Here is a 20,005-nt window from a genome sequence, read left to right on the forward strand (position 1 = left end):
AGCTGCATTCTGGATCCATCAAAAAAACAAAATGGCCACCAGCAAAAAGCCTAAAGAACTGAAGCAAGGGGAAGCAGTGTTTTCCCTGAGTCTTAGTGCTCAACTGCTCCACTCTTGCTATCCTTCTTCTGACTCTGCATGCACTTAAAGCTGTTTTAATGCTGTTTTTATTTATTTATTTGTTGCTTAACTCTTGGGGTCTTTTTTTTTTTTTTTTTTTTTTTGCTCAATAACTTTGGTTTCCCCCCCGCTTTTTTCCCCTCAACAGAATTTTTTTTGGGGGGGGGGGGTGGGAGGGTGTTCAGTATTTTTGGTTAAACCATCTGGCAACCCTATGCATCACTCCATTTCCCACTGCTAGTAAGCGCAGAAGGAGGTTACAGGTTGGGGCCAGGTCACTCTGCTTCCCAATGCTACTGATGGGCATGCGTGTTGTGCTTGACCCTTTCTGCCTCCTCGCCCTGCTCCTGAGCCCCAGCAGCTCTGGGCCTGCCCTCTCACAGTCCTTGAGTGCAGCCACCCATTCTGTGAATCAAATGACTTTCCCGTAGGAGAATAGGGGGATAGCACATGCTCAGGCTGCATAGGACACCATAACTGCTAGAGACAGGATGTTGTTCAGAATGCAGGAATATGGATGTAAAAAGTTGGTTAAAAAGGTAATTGTGTAACCACTGGAATCTTAGTAGTTACACCATCACATGCACTGCTTCTGTGTAGTATAAAGCTTAAATAAAGCCCACAGCAAAGTCTCCCCAGAAGTGGGGCTGCAGCCTGTTCCCAGAGAAGCTTCACTGCCATAACAAAGCCACCTTCTGAGCCAGCATGTAACCTGTGGTGGGGATGCTGGTCCCGCCACCAAGAGGGGTTGCTCTGGCCAGCCTGGGGCAGGTAGGGAGCTGCTCCTGCCCCATGGTTAAATGAAACCAATAAGCATTACCCATTTAGGGTGATGTTTACTGATTAGCCAGTTAACTAGATAATCTTTCACATTCCTATGCAGGAGCATTGCTTTCAGAAACCTATAATCATGTTACACTTCCCCCTCAGTCTTCAGGTTGGCTGCCCGTGAAGTTGCAGCAGCTTAATGTAAATAGATCTTTTTGCTCATGGGGTTTCAATATTAGCTCTTAAATACAATTTTTCAACTGAAAATCCCAAAGCACTTTACAAAAAAAAAAAAAAAAAAGAAGTATCATTCCCAATACTTTACAGATGGAGAAAGGTAGATAGAGAAAGATTAAACAAACTTGCCCAAATTCTCCAAGTTGATCAGTTGGAGTGCCAGGATCAGAAATGCCTAACTTTCATTCCCATGGATCTCTCCACTAGACTCCACCGTCTTCTAGGTCAAGGGCTGTTCTGCAAATATTGTCTTAAAGTGCCTCCGTTGTATCTTAAGTTATTGAGTAATTGCATCATCCCCCTTTACATTAGTCAGAGATCTTCCCCCCCCTTCATAACTGATATCTCAAAACATTCTCCCTCCTCCACAAGATTTCTGTTATGACTACTACTTTCCTCTACAGTTATTTCTTCTCTTATGTATATATTTTTGGCATTAGATATTCAGTAACATTTTTTACAAGGGAAGTTGTTATATATTATTGCCCTCCTTTTTATTACTTTGAGCCTTTTGAAGTTACAGATTATGATTAAAATGTTGTTGTTATACCATAACAAGTCTGTGGCCATCTAGGGTTTCACATATGCAATTATTCTGTACACAATGGCCACAGAAATTCCTTTTATTGATTGGTTTGAGATGCAAAAAGGCAAAACTCTTGTTTAGGGACCAGCAGACTTTAAGGCTGCGTCTAGACTTGCAAGTTTTTTCCCAAAATCAGCTGCTTTTGTGGAAAAACTTGCCAGCTGTCTAAAGTGGCCGCTTGAATTTCCGCAAGAACACTGACTTCCTACTGTCTGAAATCAGTGCTTCTTGCAGAAATACTATGCTGCTCCCGTTCAGGCAAAAGTCCTTTTGTGCAAAGCTTTGGCGCAAAAGGGCCAGTGTAGACAGCTCACATTTGTTTTGTGCAAAAAAGCCCCGATCGCGAAAATGGCAATAGGGGCTTTTTCTGCGGAAAAGCGCGTCTAGATTGGCACGGACGCTTTTCCACAAAAAGTGCTTTTGCGGAAAAGTGTCTGTGCCAATTTAGACACTCTTTTCCGCAAATGCTTTAAACGGAAAACTTTTCCGTCAAAAGCATTTGCGGAAAATCATGACAGTCTAAACGTAGCCTAAGTGTATTTAGAATCCAGGAGACTTTTCCTCCCATAAACTCTACTCCAGCTATGAGCTCTATGTGGCTGCATAGAAGCTCATTACAGGACTGGAACATTCATTACAGGTAGCAGTTTTGACAGACTAACCTTTTAGATACTAACAATGGTTTCCTAACAACTGGAAGATACTTTTAATAGTTATTTGCAAAATTGGAAGTCAGGGGTCTGTTTTCCTTGGTGTAACCCCAATACCATAGCCATGGCTCTCAACCAGTAGTATTAGAAAGACTAGTGCGTGCTGGCCAAAGTTTAGCAGTGTTTGGAACTGGGGTTTTGGTTCAGATGATTACAAAGATAGTCCCAAACCACGATAGTTTTAACCAGATGTTAACTTCCACCAAGTTTGAGGCTGTTTCAGTTGAAATTTTGGCCTATTTAACAACATGGTTGTACCCTGTGCACTATTCTGTGTATTACTCACCTGTTAATGCCAGCTCTAACCTCCTAGGCTACGTCTACATTGGCCCCTTTTCCGGAAGGGGCATGGTAATTTTTGAAATCGCAATAGGGAAATGCGCGGGGGATTTAAATATCCCCCGCAGTATTTAAATAAAAATGTCCGCCGCTTTTTTCCGGCTTTTAGAAAAGCCGGAAAAGAGCGTCTACACTGGCCCCGATCCTCCGGAAAAAAAGCCCTTTTCCGGAGGATCTTATTCCTACTTCAAAGTCCCAGCCACTCCCCCCGTCCTGGCTAGGCTTCTGAAGTGCCCAGAGGGGTGATCACTGTCCTGCCTCCTAGCTGGGACTCCCAGGCTAGGAGGCGGGGCCACCATGGGCGTTGGGCCCCTGTGATTGTGCAGAAGCCTGGCAGGGGCGGGGGGAGTGGCTGGGAGTCCCAGCCACACACCCTGCCCCTTCCAGACTTCTGCGCAATCACAGGCTCCTACCGCTGATCGTGGCCCCACTTTCCAGCCGCTCCCCCCGCCCCTGCCAGGCTTCCGTCCGGTGCGCAGCTGGAAAAATCAGAGAATCTGATTTTTTTTACCGGACAAAGAGTGCAAATACCAGACTGTCTGGTAGAATACCGGACACCTGGCAACCCTACATCTAGGTATTACCTGGGGAGCCTGGTTTTGTTTGGGTTTTTTTGGCTTCTGTAGCCTGGGTGATTTGGAAGGCAATCCCTTAATCTGGGGAAAGTGGGAAATCTAGCAGCAGGAGACACTATGGTCCGTGGTTCTCAAACTTTTTGGGCTCCGGATCCCTTTACATGTGTAAAAATGTATGCGGAGCCCCAGCAGCCCACTGATTCTGTGTTGTACCTATCCCTGTTTCCAGTTTGCCAACCTCGGGGAGACCCTGGAGATGTCTTGAGGAGCCCTGGGGCTCCGTGGAGCACAGTTTGAGAAACACTGCGATAGTCTATGGGGTCCAGGGGAAGTTTAGAGCCGTTGTGACTGACGTTTTAGGGAGTAAGTAAAACTCCCCTTCCTTTTGTTTCATCACTTCATCTGAGAGAGGTGAATGCTCGCCAGGCTGGAGAGAAGAGAGGGTCACGCACCCTCTGCAGTAACTGCAGTTCTTTGATAGCGGCGGCCCTGTGGGTGCTCCACCTTAGGTATTTGGATGCGCAGTGCTGGGGCACCCACAGGGCCCGCCGCGAAGAAGCAGGGCAGGCCGGAGCAGCGCAGCTCGCCGCGGGGGCTGGGCAGCAGCACAGGCTGAGCGGCGCGGGGCCTGAGGCGGCTCTGGGCGGGGAGCTGGGCCCGAGCGGCGGGCGGAACTTTGGCGTGACGGGAAGAAGAGCGTGGGGCGCATGTTCCCAACCGGGGCGATTTCATCGCCGCACCGCGAGCCCGGCCGGGACTTGCCACGTCTGAGCCGCCGGTAGCAGCCGCACGAGCCCGGCCCGCCCCGCCGCCGCCATGGTAAGGCCCCGCGAGCGGCTCCTTCCCACCGGGGAGGGACACAGCGTCTCAGAGGCGCGATCAGGTTCCTTCCAAGCCCCTGCCTTGCCCCCCCCCCCCGGGACGGGCCTTTCTCGCCGCCCTCCCTGGGGGGTCTCGCCGCTTTCTCGCTGACCCGGAGGGCGGGCGGGCCCCTCACTTCCCGGCCTGTGGTAGGCTCGCGAGCTTCCCGCGGCAGGGCCCTGGCCAGGTGAGGGCTCCAAGCCCCGTGCTCCTGGGCATCCCCCGTGTGATCGGCCGCTAATAAAAAAGCGGGGGGGGGGGGGGGAGTAGAGTGTAGGCTGGAGATGGACAAACACATCTTAGAAGAGGCAGCAGGAGCGTAGCCCCAGCTGCAGCTTTGGGCTGCACCACAGGCTAGTGCCTACTTAGAAGATCCGTGAACTTTAACCACCACGCTGGGCTTTCCTTGATATGGATACTGCCTGCTGTACACCTAGGGCTTGCGCTGCATTATCAACTCATATTGATTATAATTAAGTTGCTTAAGGGGTGGAAAGTCCAACCTGAATGAGGTTGTTATACTGACCCAACCCCCCTGTGTAGCCAGCACTCTATTGACAGGAGGGCTTCTCCCAATGACATAGCTACTGCCTAGCACTGAGGCTACGTCTAGACTTCACGCCTCTTTCAAAAGAGACGTTTTCGAAAGAATCTTTCGAAAAAGCCTCTTTCGAAAGAGAGCGTCTAGACTGCAACCTCTTCTTTCGAAAAAGTGAGCCACTTTTTCGAAAGAGAGCACTCAAGCAGTCTGGATGCTCTGTTTCTCAAAAACCCTGTTTGCATTCAAGAACACCTTTTTTCGAAAAAACACTTTCGAAAAAAGGCATTATACCTCATGAAATGAGGATTACCCCCATCGAAAGAAAAGCCACGTTCTTTCGATTTAATTTCGAAAGAATGTGGCTGTAGTCTAGACGCAGGTGAAGTTTTTTCAAAAAAAGGCTACTTTTTTCGAAAAAACCCTGCAGTCTAGCCACAGCCTGAGGTGGATAAACTCCATCGATAGTAGCATCTTGCCTATTGGAATAATCATGTCTTCACTGAAACATTACAGCTGTAGACATGCTTTTATATAGCACTCTACATCCTAGGGATGTTTGGTATCCTTATCCCTGTTTCACAGATTGGAGGTACTTTACAGGTAAGTACTGAGCAGTGAAGTGATTTATTTATGGCCTGTTTGTCTAAACTGGAGTGAAAATTCTGGAGCTCTGGTAACTTATTTTAGATGCTGCCTAGTGGTCTTGTTGCTTTCTCACAAAGGGACTGTTAGCAAGATGCAGAATAGATACAAAAAGCAGACCCTGCCAACCAAAACAGGACACTGGCATTTTGAAGTGAGCAGTGCCAGGTAAATGAAGTCAGAATGTGGAGGAAGTCCCGGATTTTGAATGTCTGGTGAAGGTATCCTTTTGTCCTTCATCCTCAACATATATTAGGGATACTGAGTGTTTCAAGGGATGACCTTTACTTCAGCATTGCTACACTGTCCAGTCTGACTAAGGAGCTGAAATCACTGGGCTCTGATGGTGTCAGCAGACGGTCAGGGCAGTGTGTGTGGGTGTGTCTCCTAAGTCTTTAGCTGCTAAGACACGAAGTCTCGTCGCAGCGGGCAGCCCAGAAGGCTGAAAGGAGCCCCGAGAGTTTAACGTCCGTGACTTTACTGCTAGGACCGAGGTCCCGTTGCAGAGGGTAGCCAAACAGGCTAACAGACGTCCCAGTGTGTAGGAAGAGCTTATTACACTTCAGATTTTAGCTGCTAGAACACGGGAGAGGGGGGAAGTTCCTTCACAGCGGGCAGCCCAGGAAAGGCTGAGAAGTGCCCCAGTGGACCCTGTCACCTGGGAGTGACACAGATCCAAACGCCCAAGCTCTTCCTATAACTGTCCCTTTAGACCGGCTGAAGTTCTTTTAAATTGTGCTTGGTTCTGTTACAGCAACTGAAGGAGTCAGGTTAAAGCTTAAACAGTTACAGGTTTATTGAGGAAGCTTATAAATCATATGGTTGCAATGGCTATTGTTCTATTTCTTAACTGCTAGCAAAATATAGATCTTAAAAATGGTTACAAAGAAGATAGATAGAAAAATAGAAATAATGGTACCAAGTAACAGCTTACTCTTTCTATGTGTACACTTAAGACAGAGGACCACATCCAGGTACAATTTTTACCCCCTTCTGTGCGTCTCGACTCCAGCATGTCAGGCCAGGGCCGGTCCCTCAATTCCTAGGAAAGATGAAAATACGAGGTGGGCGTCCCTATAGAACCTCGGGAGGTCAAACACCTAACCTGACCAGCAGGTAGAGGGTAGAATGACACTCAAAGTGAGTGTGTGCTGAACCCATCTTTTATACCCATTTTGGGTCACGTATTTCTCTTTTTTTATCTGTGATGCCAAATAGTGCTGGTCTCCCTTTTGTGAGACCAATTCTTACAAGGGAGTTGTGAACTTAATTTACACTTGTAAGAGAGATAACTAAATTGGAATTACTGGGGGATTCTTTTCTCAGTGGGAAATTCCTCTCCCAGGGACTGTGTGTGTGTTCGAATCAACATGGGTGCCAGCTGGGGCAGTTCTCGCAGCCTCGAGGCCAGCTTATTGACTTAATTGCTCTCTCTCTCCACATATCTGTTTTTTCAGCTTCTCAGGATCAGATGAGCCAGCATAGACTATGCTGATTTTACTGCTCCTTCTCTGCCCTGTATGCTTCAGAGAGGCAAATAAGATGGATGATATGGGGGGTTGGTGTGTCTGGCTACAGATGGCTGTACAGGTGGCTCCTGTGAAATGAGTTTGGTTTCAGTCCAGTTTCCAAATTCTTGGCACTGAGACACGCTTGTTCATAGCCTCAGCAAACACTAGTCAGGGAGATCAAACTGTCTTTCCTCCCCTTCTAGACCAGGACAGAGACACAAAGAATTGGTAAGGTAATGTGGGGAAGCTTGCATTGCCACAGCCTGGGCTCTATCGTGTCCATAAATAAAAAGGATATTATTTTCCATGGAGGGCAAGCCACTGTTAAATTCACACTTACCAAAACCCAGAACGAAAGCAAAGGTACTTTCTCCACCTTAAATATAACATTGCAAAGGTAAACTAAGATTGACCTGAGATGAAGTTTTTATTGAATGGAAATGGGTTACATCCTTAGTGTAGCTTAGAGGAAAACATCTTACCTGAGTATTTTAATATAAAATAGTCTCTGAGTAAACTTCAGTTTCAGTCTCCCTGTTGGCATTTGTACTAAATGTAAGTGATTTTTTTTCCCCCTCAGGTATCAGTAATTAACACTGTGGACACTTCTCATGAAGATATGATTGTAAGTATTTATTTAAAAAAAAAAAAAAAGCTGAGAGTTTTGCTTTACTGAAGAAAAATTATTTTGATTTTTTTTTTAAATTGTGGTAATGGGGAAAATTCAGCTGTCAGTTACCTGTGCAATTCCGATTACTTCAATGAGTTTATCTATACAGCACCTTCTAGTTACAGCTTGTGTGTGTAGGTGGTAGGCACAAGGAGGTATGGGGATGTTACAGCTCTGGGTGGAAGAAAGCAAAAGACTCAGTTTGGAGTTGGCTGAAGGAGAAACAATTTAGAGCTCTCATTCTGATGTCTGGGACTTGCTACTGTGAAACAAATAAACAAAAAAACCCCTAAGAACGTAGGCTGTTGCTTGGAGAACACAGAAGAATGAAATTGAGAGAGTAGTGTGTGCATGTATACTTAGAAAAGGAATATAACACTTCAGCATGTGAGTCTTCCACCCCAAAGAACAGCATCTTCTCTCAGTAAGTACGCTTCCTTGGTGCTTTATATGGAAGGATGTCAAAGTGACTTACAAACATTGATTAATGAAGCCTGAGTACATGGGTATGGTAGGCCAGCATTTAAAAAAAATATTATTTTATAAAGAGGGAAGCTAAGAATGGGGCAATTAAGTAGCTTTGCACAGGGCTACAGCATCAGTGGCAGAGAATGGAGCCTCAGAGTACCATCTTTCTATCCATTGCTCTAACTTTTAGGCACTATTTATTTTTACTGTAGTGGGGTGATATACCTGTCAGAGAAATATGAAATAGCTATTAAAAGACAGATATTAAAAGTAATTCTTGACTAGACAGTGCAAGAAAAGTATCTCTGGAGAATGAAATGTTGTATGTGAATACAATAATATATAAGCTATGTAGCTTTTTTGTCCTCCTGTTCTTTGACTTGATCAGTGGTCCTCAATTCTTACAGCTACTTGTAAAGCACAAAATCCATCATATGCATACTCTTGCTGTGTTAATAAATATGTTAACAGAAGTCTCCATTACCTTTCAGCATGATGCTCAAATGGATTATTATGGTACTCGATTAGCAACCTGCTCCTCTGACAGATCTGTAAAAATCTTTGATGTAAGGAATGGAGGGCAGATCCTCATAGCTGACCTGAGAGGGTGAGTACATAAAATGAAAAAGAATGGCCATTAACTAATTAATGAATTATTGGTATGACATTGTCTGGTGTGATAGTTCTGGAATTATTTTTGCAGGATATTACAATACTAATTAACCATAAATTCCTTTATTAAATCAAACGACTGACTGGTATTTATATTGTTGCTATAAATATGCCTAATCAGTGTAAATAATAAGTAACTTACTACATCCAAACAGTAAAGAACATTTATCAGCCTTTGATCAAAATTCTTACAAAAGGGCTAAACCAATATAGGTCTCAGTCCCACTGGGTTATCTCCAGCATGGTTAGGCAGGTATTGAACCCTTTATTTTTTTTAATACCCTCCAAAAAACTAGATGTCAATGCCTATAACTGTCTGCAGCTAAAAACCAGTTTGAAATAGTTCACCCTTATTTTCAGTTTTATTGTAGGTAAGATTTACAGCCCCCTTTTCTCTGTACTACTTCTCCCTCCTTGCTGACCAACATTTTGTTTTGTTTTTCTCCTTTTCAGCTGGGGTCATACAGGCTCTAATTTTTTTAGATAAAACTTGTATGTGGGATAAGAGAGTCCGTGTTGACTCTATTTTTAAGACAGATTCTCTTTGTCTTATTGCACAGTCAGTCCTATCTGCTAGAGGCCTTATTTCATGTGTTATTCTTTGAACAAGACCTCCTCTGTGTTTGCTTCTGGGCTTATAACTAATTTCTTTCAAGGCCTTTCTTTTACTTGCTAGTTCGGGTTTTCTTTACAGCCCGTATTTCTTTAACCAAACTTAAGCTAACTTTAATTTGCTAATTTTTTATTTTACTGATAAGGTCTTTAAAAAAAAATTGTGCATAATAATTCATACCCGCCCTATGCAGTCTACACCATAAATTCCCCCTTGGAAGTAATTACTCTGTCTTAAACTTTCTGGCTGTGTCTAGACTGCCAAGTTTTTCCGCAAAATCATCTGATTTTGCGGAAAAACTTGCCAGCTGTCTACACTGGCCGTTTGAATTTCTGCAAGAACACTGACGATCTCATGTAAGATCGTCTGTGTTCTTGCAGAAATACTGTGCTGCTCCCGTTTGGGCAAAAGCCCTCTTGCGCAAATCATTTGCGCAAGAGGGCCAGTGTAAACAGCATAGTACTGTTTTCCGCAAAAAAGCCCCGATCGTGAAAATGGCAATCGGGGCTTTTTTGCAGAAAACCGCGTCTAGATTGGCCATGGATGCTTTTCCGCAAAAAGTGCTTTTGCGGAAAAGCGTCCTGCCAATCTAGACGCGATTTTTCTGGAAATGCTTTTAACGGAAAATCATGCCAGTGTAAACGTAGCCTCCTTGAATTACTGAGAGTGAGGAAAGAAACCAAGGTAAAAATAACTTGCTGCTTTTTAAAACAATGAAACCTTTATCTCAGGTATTCTAGAAATAAATGTGTTCTTAGTAGCTGGTGTATGAATGAATATTTCAGATTTCATCTTAAGCAGTAAGTCCAAGTTGCTCCCTTCGTTGTTTTCCCACTCTCCTTGTGACACTATGAAGGTCTCAGGTGGTCACTACTTATGAAAAAAATTACTTTGTGATTTGCCTGCTGTTAAACAGGCAAGATTGAAAGTAGTTTCTTTTCTTCAAAGGACGTGCACTCTCTCTCTCTCTCAACTCATGTTGTTTCTTTTAGCCATGAAGGTCCTGTGTGGCAGGTCGCTTGGGCTCACCCTATGTATGGAAATATTCTGGCCTCCTGTTCCTATGACAGGAAAGTTATTGTCTGGAAGGAAGAAAATGCCACTTGGGAAAAAACATATGAGTACACTGGGCATGACTCCTCAGGTATGTGGAGTGTTCTAGCCCTGCAAATGGGCAGAGGGGATCGTTTTATGTGAACAAATCTTTTTTTGTTCATCTGTCATATAACAACGTGTATGTTCTTTGACAGTCTTGGGTGTTGGAAGGTGACTAGGGTTTAAAATGTTAACGTCATTTTTAGTAAATAAGAAAAAAAGGACCATTTCATAAAATACCATCTTAGACTGACAATTATACAATATAGTGCTTCCTTTTCTATGTGGTCAATCTCTGGCTTGATAGTTCATTATATGGATGTACTGTATGCTATGAGATGTCACACAAACTAATCCCCAGCTTACCAAGCCTACCATCAGATCTTGCTAGATGAGTATAATACAGAACATGACAAACATAATGGTACATGGTAACTATAGCAGGAATGCTTTCAGGCTAACTGGGGTTGGTTTATGGTGCTTTTTTTATGCAGAAGGTGTTCTCTGAGGGTGGCAGGCCCTTATGGATCTGAACTGAATCATCAACCTCCCTTTTCAAAAAGCCCTCAATGCTCTGGGTATCTGTACTCAGCTTCCAGAGGAAGAGTAGAAAAGGTTTTGTGCCCAATCAGGTTTAGCCTGAGTAAAGACTACAGTATCAGGTTTTCAGTATGTCCCTTTTTTTGTCAAGCCAACTGATGTGCATGTTGGTAACCTGAGGTACTTGCATCTGAGGCTGAGCCTGAAGGAATCCTGCATTAACAGTTTAAGATTCCAGCTCAGTAGCAGAATTACTGTAAACTTACAAAAACTATAAATAAATGTATTTTGTGGTGTTAGCGGTGGTTTTGGTTAAAGAGATCTTTGGGCTCACAATCCATCACCTCCCTCAAGGGATCATCACAAGAAGTGTGTGAACCCCTGCCACAATGGAGCATTATGTGCTGGCCAGGATCTCGCAAGCATTCTTCTCTCCTAGTCTCTGCATCACTCTCATTCTTGGCAGGAAGGAACAGGTTTTGGAACCTGAACGCCATAATTACACCTGGGGTACACTGTGCTCTCATTAAGTACTAGCCTGGCAAAATGAATAAAGCTAAAAGCAAAATAGCTGTTCCATTTGTTTGCATCTGATATTGATGCCTAAAACTCAGCTCCTGGCTGTGTTCTGGGGTTTGTGGTCTGCGGGTTTTTCATACTATGCTTAACAAATACTGGCAGCATTTTTATCTGCAATAAGGACCCTTAAACTGATTAAAAAGGTAACTAACTTAATCTCAGTGCCTTACCTTTGGCTTCCAAAGCATCATACCAGTCAGTCACGAGATAGTAATCCATTCTTCAATGTTTCTGACAGTGAATTCAGTCTGCTGGGCACCACATGACTATGGCTTGATCCTGGCCTGCGGGAGCTCTGATGGGGCCATTTCCTTGTTGAGCTACACAGGCGATGGGCAGTGGGAAGTCAAAAAGATCAGCAATGCACATACTGTAAGTGTATTTCCATAGCTTCGTGAGCATGCATATTGCTCTATAGGCACACAATTGCTGCCCCAAAGAGCTTACAGTCTTAAGTCCAGATGGAAAAAAGTGTAATGACCACACTGCGTAAGGAGGGGAAGCTTCTCAAGATGAAACATGACAGCATCTTTGTTTAAAGTCAAATAAGCGTGAAGCTATTGTACATTGTGGACAGTAAGCTAAAGTGGAAATGAGATAGGATTGAAGGACCAGCTCTTCCCTGTGACTTCAATCACTGCCTTGAACAATAGTCCTTTAAAGCAGCAGTGCTATCCAGCTTTACCTTGTCTTGGTTTATTCAGCCACTTGAATGTGAAAGGTGTAGTTTTGTGCACTAAACCACTTTTTTTCCTTCACCTTCTTGAGCCATCTCAGTAACAGTTCTGTTTGATGCTAGACCATATCTGGTCTGCTTGATCATCAGGTGTCAATACAGCATTGTATAGGCAATAAAGTCAGGAGTTATCCCTGTATGCTTGCTTCCTTGAAGCAGTATGGAAAGTAGAGATGGTATCTTTTGTATCCTGAGCATCTTTTTTTAAAGGGTAAGAAATCTAACATTGATATTCTGTCCTTGCATAGATTGGCTGTAATGCTGTTAGCTGGGCCCCTGCAGTTGTACCGGGAAGCCTTATAGACCAGCCATCTGGCCAAAAACCAAACTACATCAAAAGATTTGCTTCGGGTGGCTGTGACAACCTTGTCAAGATTTGGAAGTAAGCATCCCACTGTCTGAATAAGAAACTTGGTTTCTTTCCTCTTCCTACAAAAGGGAAGCTTCTTTGCCAATCCCCCAATAGTCTTTATATGCCATTGTTGGTATCTTAAATATTTTAAGCAATTCCATGTTGCCTTCCATGCTTTAAAAGCTTTTCTCTTAAAGGTTCCGTGACTTTGGCATTTTATTGCATTATTATGCTGATTAATACTCATCACAATCCAGCTTCGCTTTTGTATAGTGAAAAGTAAATATTCTTATTTTTTTAACTTATTTTTCACTGGCTGTGCCCAAAATTGTTGGAATATAATTCCGACTGAGCCAAGAACTGAACAGACCATGGAAACAGAATTATCTTCTTGTCCGTAAAGCAACTCTCTCTAAGTCAGGCCTGTGTTATCCTGAGGGTGAGAAGGGGATGTTTGTGTTGCCAGAATGATGGATAAATCAGACACCCTTTCAGGAATACAGATTGCATTATAAAATAATACTTACCAAAGTGGGAGATGGCAGGCAGCAGCAGAGAGGCTGGGGTTGTTGCTGCTGCTCCTCTTTGCATGAATATGTTTTACAATCCCTTCAGAGAGGAAGATGGCCAGTGGAAGGAAGAACAGAAGCTGGAGGCTCATAGCGACTGGGTCCGAGATGTAGCTTGGGCTCCCTCCATAGGTTTGCCAACGAGTACCATTGCCAGCTGTTCACAGGTAAGACTCTGAGAAACATGCTGGACAGTGCCCCCCCCATTTTAAGATTGCTGTGCAGAATGAAAGGTAATCAAGTATAAGACGAAAAAGTCATTTTGCCAATCCACTATTCTAGATTACTGTGTCCCATCTATACTTGGCTGTCGTAGGCTTCTACTACTTCGCTTCATAAATTTCTGCAGAGCTTAAAAGCTGAGAGAGACATAATATTCGACAAGAGCGAAGGAGTAGATCAGTGCAGCAAAGAGAGCCATTTGATAAAGTAGATATAGAAGTCCCATCATGAAATATGGTTCTAAGCTGTAAAGCTTTTAATGACTTGAAATCAAACTTGCCCATTTCACAGATAACTTTTTCTGATAATGCTTGTCCTGCAAACACAACCTGTGATTTGATGATCCAGCCCTCCTTTCAGGTTCCACTATCCTCAGTAGTAATAAAGATTATTTAACTGGTATTTATTGAACTGTTTCATTGCTACACGTGTCAGACAAGAATCCAGCTTGATCTTGTGTGACTGTGTTAGCTTAGTAAGACTGGTAGAATAAAATAACAAGAGTGTATTTATGGCAGAAAATTCAGCTGATGTGACCCAAAATACTCAGGGAGCAGATCTCATGGGAGAGAATGTATGAATGTCATATAAAAAAAACAAAAGGAAGTTTTTTTTTTTCCACACAGCACGTGGTGGTCTGTGGAACTCCTTGCTAGAGGAGGTCGTGAAGACCAGGAATTTAATGGGCTTCAAAAAAGAGCTTGATAATTCATGGAGGTTAGGTCCATCAATGGCTATTAGTAAGGATGGGTAGGAATGGTGTCCTTAACCTCTGTCAGAGGCTAGGAACAGGTGATGGGAGAGGAACTACTTGATTCCCTGTTCTGTTCACTCCCTCTGGGGCATCTGCTGGTCTGACCCAGTATGGCCGCTTTATAATACTTTTCTGACCCGAGTGTCTCTCTAATATTTCTTCACTTTTCATTTAGACCTCTTAAAATATCAAACCTGTCCAGAACTGTTGTTGTCATAGTATTTTTAAACAAATGCACATGACTCTTACAAATTGTTATAGCTGCTTTTTGGAGTGAGCAGAATGCAGCTATAAAACCCAGAAATTCTTGCTTCATTGTTGGCACGTGCCACTGTTGGTTTTATAGACTTGTTTTGCTTTTTCCCAGGATGGCAGAGTGTTCATCTGGACATGCGATGATGCCTCTGGAAACTCATGGTCACCAAAATTGCTGCACAAATTCAATGATGTAGTCTGGCATGTTAGCTGGTCTATTACTGCAAACATTCTTGCTGTGTCAGGAGGAGACAATAAAGTGAGTGCAGTGGCTTGAACTCTGCTTTTGCATGCGGCTCTTCTTAGTAGCACTAACCACCGGAGCACAATGCTAACTTAAGTTCTGAACTGTTATGTACTTTTCCAAATTTTCAGTTGAGCCATATCAAGAACATGAATTCTGATTTAGTCTTTAATTCAACATTAAGTAACTTTGAAAATAAGTTTAGCTCTTTCACTGACTGAAACAAACACTTGATTTTAAAACACTAGAGATAAATTTTTGGAGTATTTTGAAAAATAAAATCTCTTTCATTGTTCATTCACTTTGAGGTGAGGTGTACCTTTCCTGGTCTTTTCATCAGACAGGCCAAACTCCTGCTCTCCTACTTAGCACTGCAGTTTGTGAATTAATCCTTTATCAAGATGATGCAGCATTTTGTGAGATGCAATATAATTTAAAATTGCAATCCAGTATTGGTTGATGGCAGGTGGAATAAGACTTACACAACATATACTTCAGTTAGTGTCTTATGTAAGATATCATCCCCTCCTTGTGCAGTTATAAATGTCAAAACTTACAAATTAGGATGCTGGTTGCTTTGAGTTAAGAGCATTACAAAGAGCCTTTTATCATTGGATGTAATCCTGCGACTACTTAAGGAGCCATTTTACCAATATGTGGGGGTAGGGGGAAAGTAGGGTGAAAAAGTGTAGCAGAGAAAGACAATGTGTATAGTGAACCCCAGAAGAGGGGAGTGGTAGAGCATTGGTATTTCACTAAGGCTAATGTTTCTCCTTTCTGATTGGTTTATAGGTCACTTTATGGAAGGAATCAGTAGATGGACTGTGGGTGTGCATCAGTGATGTCAATAAGGGCCAAGGAGCTGTGTCAGCTATTACAGAGGGGCAGCAGAATGAACAATGACTGATTCAATAACAACCTCGTTGGAATGCAAGGAGAGGAATCACCTAACATGATTTTTTATGACATTTCTAGAGCCCATTGAGAGATGAAAATTTGAAGACCATCACATAACCATGGTAAAAGCTACATGCAGTATTGATCAGCCTTAATGTCAGTTTTCTGAAATTGAACTGCACAGCAAAATACTGTACCCTGTGCTATTCCTTTCAGATGTATAATCAGAACTTCCCTTCCCTGGTGTAAGCAGGTTCAATTAGAAAGAGTGAAGTCTGACTTGTTCTTTTTGCTGGAGGACTGTGGCTGACTAAAGTGAGAACATTACTGATAAATGCTGAAATTTGAGCTGTGGCTTTTCTATTGGAAAAGTGCTGTGACCAAGACTCGGTTACCTCTTTTCCTTCAGAGTGGGGTTGGGAGAGCTTTCAGCATGAGCTGTGCTCTCTCACCAGTCAGGTACTTTAAAGACTTGCCAAAGTCCTTCAGAATAAAGAGAATCAGATCTTGATATCTAGTAAACAACCTGGGGGGTGGGATGAGGGAAAGCACAAAGAGTGTACAATGGTATTTTTGCTTTACAATTTGCTTTTAAACTTGGTTGAAAGCTCTTATTTAAAAAAATTCCCAAATCTTCTAAGCTATTCACTTTAAACTATTTCTTTTTAGACACTTATGTATTGTGCCTCAGGTGTTTTGATTTCAATAAAAAATGCAATAAAGTCCTTTTGGTTACAACCCTAGTGTTCTGTGGTAAATCCTGAGAAATATATAGCTCTCATCTGCAAATCTCAAAGCTCTTTACAAAGCAGGTCAGTTGTCACCATTTTACAGATAGGCAGGTCACTTCACCTCTGTTTCCCTAAGGTAATTCAGCAAGCCAGTAGCAGAACAAAGGGTAGAACCTACCTCTCCTGAGTCTCAGAACTCTCCTAGTGCTCTTGACTAGGCCACCCAGCTTCTCCTTTGCAGTGGCTTTACCATAAGTGTCTATCCACAGCATTCAGTTACTCATTCCCAAATACTGTCCATCCCTTTTATGGCTAGAAACATAAATCTGTGACATCAGGGGGCTGCCGGAGACCCTTCCTGACATGTCAGAGGGCACAGGTTGTAGGCAATAGCTGGGGGATTGTGGCAGTTCTGATAAAGCCTTGAGCAATGAAATAGATTGAAACTTATTCTGTTGGCATACACGCTGGTGCCATGGTGTCCAACATGCTAGTCCCTAGCCATGTTAGCTTATAGTCAAGGAAATGATTAACAGCTAAGGCTAGGCTTATCTGTTAATCCAGGCAGCAGTGCAGAGGGTGAGGGGGGCAGGCTGGAGCTGATACGTAGGGGGAGTCTACTTGCAAGCCAGTTCCACAGGACCTGCTTTCTTCTCCTATGGAGGCAGCAAAGGGGGGTAGGCAGAAGTCAGTGCTGTGGGAAGCCAGCTTAAAAGCTAGTTCTCCTTCCTGCCCCTCCAGCCCCACTCCTGACTCTGTTAGAGGCAACAGCACAAGAGGAGAGAGGGCAGGGGAGGCTGCTCTGCATCCCCCCGGGAACAGCCTCTGTTCATGGCGAGCCTGAGCCTCACCCCAGACGGAGGCTGCTCTGCAGCAGCAGTCCCTGTCTCTGAGGGGCAGGGGAGTCCAAGTTCCCTGCAGACAGAGGCTACTCTGCATCCTTCAAAGAGGAGCAGTGTGGAGTAACAGGGGGCCCAGGAGTGGGGCTGGACTGCACTGGCTGCCAGCCCTGCCCCTGGGCCTATCAAATAGTCATGTAACTGCTAAAATGTCAATCAGTTACATGACTATTCAATTACATGATCGTTAACATCCCTATTAGCCACATGTGGCTATTTGGCCAGTTGAGTGTGGCTAGTTTGCTACAGCAGTAGGCACTATAGCGGCTACTGCTTCAGAACTGGTTGGACACCAGGGCTCTAGTACAACTATCAGCAAAGGGTCTCTCACCTTGCTATTATCTTCTCTGGTCTTTGCTTAATGTAACATAGGGCTTTGGTGAAGAAAGTACCATATTTTCCGGCATATAAGACGACTTTTGATGTTAAAAAACATCCCCCAAAAATCGGGGGTCGTCTTATACGCCGGGTATACAGCTTTGCAAAGCCTCGGGGGAAGCCGGCGGCAGGGCATCCCAGGCGCGCCTGGGCTGCCCCCGAGGCTTTGCAGAGCCGCGGAGGGGCTCTGGCGGCGGGGCAGCCCAGGCGCGCAGGGGCTGTCCCGCTGCCGGCTTCCCCCGAGGCTTTGCAAAGCTGCGGAGGGGCTCCGGCGGCGGGGCAGCCCAGGCGCGCCGGGGCTGTCCCGCTGCCGGGGCGTCCTCAGAGGCTTTGCTCCCGGTGTCCCTGGTCTGCTGGGGACCGTCTCCAGCAGACCAGGGACACCGGGAGCAAAGCCGGGGAGGCGGAGGGGCGCTGGGGTATAAGACGAAACCCTATCTTTTAACTAAAAAATTAGGGTGTCGTCTTATACGCCCAGTAGCCTTATACGCCGGAAAATACGGTAAGAAACGCAAGCTAAAGTTTGCTCACTTTTTCTTTGGTTAAAGCCTGATTTTCCTGGAGCTAAATATTTTAGCATAGCCCAAGTTTGATTATATTTTCAGAAGAAAGGCAGTTCAGTTTTCATGCCCTGCATCAGAGGGGCTGTGTTGTTGGGCCTTTGAGCTGTATTTCTACTTGGCAATCAGAGCCTTCCTTTCCAGTTGCACTGAAAAGTGGTGGCAGAGGGAGACTTACACACCCCAATGCAACTATGTAGGTGTGAACATTCCTCTTTGCTTATGCACCGTTGGCATATTCAAAGAGAAACCAAGTTATCTAAGATCAATATTTACTGAGACACTAGAGATAAAGCCTTCTTAAAAACACTATAGCAAGGGAATATTTGTTTTGAAACTAACAATGAGTGACTTTCCTGTATATGATTTTAAAATACTTTTCTCCATTTTTTTGTTGTCTGGTTCTCTACAAAACACATGCACTCAGTATCTGTGACTCACTCTTAAGATATTCAAATGTATTTGTTTTTCAGAAGCAAACCTTTTTACCCCATCGCCATCATCCCCTGGCTTTAGATCCACTATGATTAGTCTTTTCCCATTAGTATTCTCAGCTGGCTATTTTAAGAGCATTTTAACCTCTCTCTACCCAAGCCCCTCAGCTAATTAGTTATTCAGGACCCTTGCCATGGTATCTGGCTCCCTATCAAATCAGAAGTGAAAATGCATTAGAACATTAAGCTACCAATTGCACAGTCTTAAACTACATTTGGTCTGAGGCTGCCCCACAAAATATAAGAACAACCATACTGAGTCAAGACCAAAAATCCATCTAGCCCAGTATCCTGTCTGCCAATACCAGATGCCCCAGCGGGAGGGAAACACAACAGGTAATCCTCACGTGATTCCTCTCCTGTCACCCTTTTCCAAACAGAGGCTAGGGACACCATTTCTACCCATCCTAATAGCCATTGATGGACCTAACCTCCATGAATCTATCTAACCCTTTTTTGAACCCTGTTAAAGTCCTAGTCTTCGCCACATCCTCTGGTAAGGAGTTCCACAGGTTGACTGTGTGCTAAGTGAAGAAATCCCTCCCCCACCTTTGTGATCCTGAATTATCCAAATCAGAGTTTGGCAGAAATAGTTCTTACAGCACCCAAGATACCACATGTACAAGCACAGAATGAAAGCACAGATATTGTACCTCTGGCTTTTAATACAAGGTTTAGAAACAAGTTTGCCTTAATTAAATCTTACTCTGATGGGACTTAACAGGCAAGATGCTTTCTGTGGGAGTAGGTGGTCTGGACTGATTATAATTCTAATGGTTACTAGGTCCTGAATTGCAATTCAAGCATTATGCCTCCAACTCAAAATGTTTAAGATTGTGGTTAAACTTAATTGTAGATAAAATTAAGGACATGATTGTTTGATCTGGAATTTATGGACCAGATCCTCAGACACTTCTGTTTCAAAGGCTGGCATCTAAATACCTTTCGGCTGTGTCTACATTGGCAAGATTTTGTGCAAAATCTTGCCGCCTGTCTACACTGACCACAAGTATTTGCACAAGAACATTGACGTAATGTAAAAAATCAGTGCTTCTTGTGCAAATACTCTGACGCTCCTGCTCAAGGATAAGTCCTCTTGCGCAAGAGGCCAGTGTAGACAGGTAACATCAATTTCTTGCGCAAGAAAGCCCGATGGCTAAAATGGCCATCAGAGCTTTCTTGTGCAAGAGAGCGTCTACACTGGTACAGATGCTTTTGCGCAAAAACAAATCTTTTGCGCAAAGGCATATGCCAGTATAGACGCTCTCTTGTGCAAATACTTTTAACAGAAAAACTCTTCCATTAAAAGTATTTGTACAAAATCATGCCAGTGTAGACACAGCCTTCATGATTTGGGCCTACATGCCAGAATGGCCAAACTTACTGA

The 20,005-nt window shown here is 43.8% G+C and overlaps 1 protein-coding gene across 1 annotated transcript; it reads left to right on the plus strand.

The window, feature by feature from the left end:
* Positions 1 to 3,768: 3,768 nt before the first annotated feature.
* SEC13 (SEC13 homolog, nuclear pore and COPII component) lies at positions 3,769 to 16,294 on the plus strand. The gene is made up of 9 exons (XM_075938731.2): positions 3,769 to 4,154; positions 7,471 to 7,515; positions 8,520 to 8,635; positions 10,306 to 10,457; positions 11,766 to 11,899; positions 12,512 to 12,645; positions 13,231 to 13,351; positions 14,528 to 14,674; positions 15,452 to 16,294. The coding sequence occupies exons 1-9, from the start codon at positions 4,152 to 4,154 to the stop codon at positions 15,560 to 15,562; spliced, it is 963 nt and encodes a 320-aa protein (XP_075794846.1). The 5' UTR covers positions 3,769 to 4,151; the 3' UTR covers positions 15,563 to 16,294.
* Positions 16,295 to 20,005: the final 3,711 nt, after the last annotated feature.

The sequence above is a fragment of the Pelodiscus sinensis genome, chromosome 11 (assembly GCF_052426305.1).
Source record: "Pelodiscus sinensis isolate ZL-2025 chromosome 11, ASM5242630v1, whole genome shotgun sequence".
Taxonomy (NCBI): Eukaryota; Metazoa; Chordata; order Testudines; family Trionychidae; genus Pelodiscus; species Pelodiscus sinensis.

Bases quoted from the DNA above. Each gene is read 5' to 3' on its own strand.
- SEC13 (XM_075938731.2), top strand. The intron at 8,636-10,305 runs GTGAGTACATAA...TGTTTCTTTTAG, and splicing joins CTCATAGCTGACCTGAGAGG to CCATGAAGGTCCTGTGTGGC. The intron at 11,900-12,511 runs GTAAGTGTATTT...GTCCTTGCATAG, and splicing joins AGATCAGCAATGCACATACT to ATTGGCTGTAATGCTGTTAG.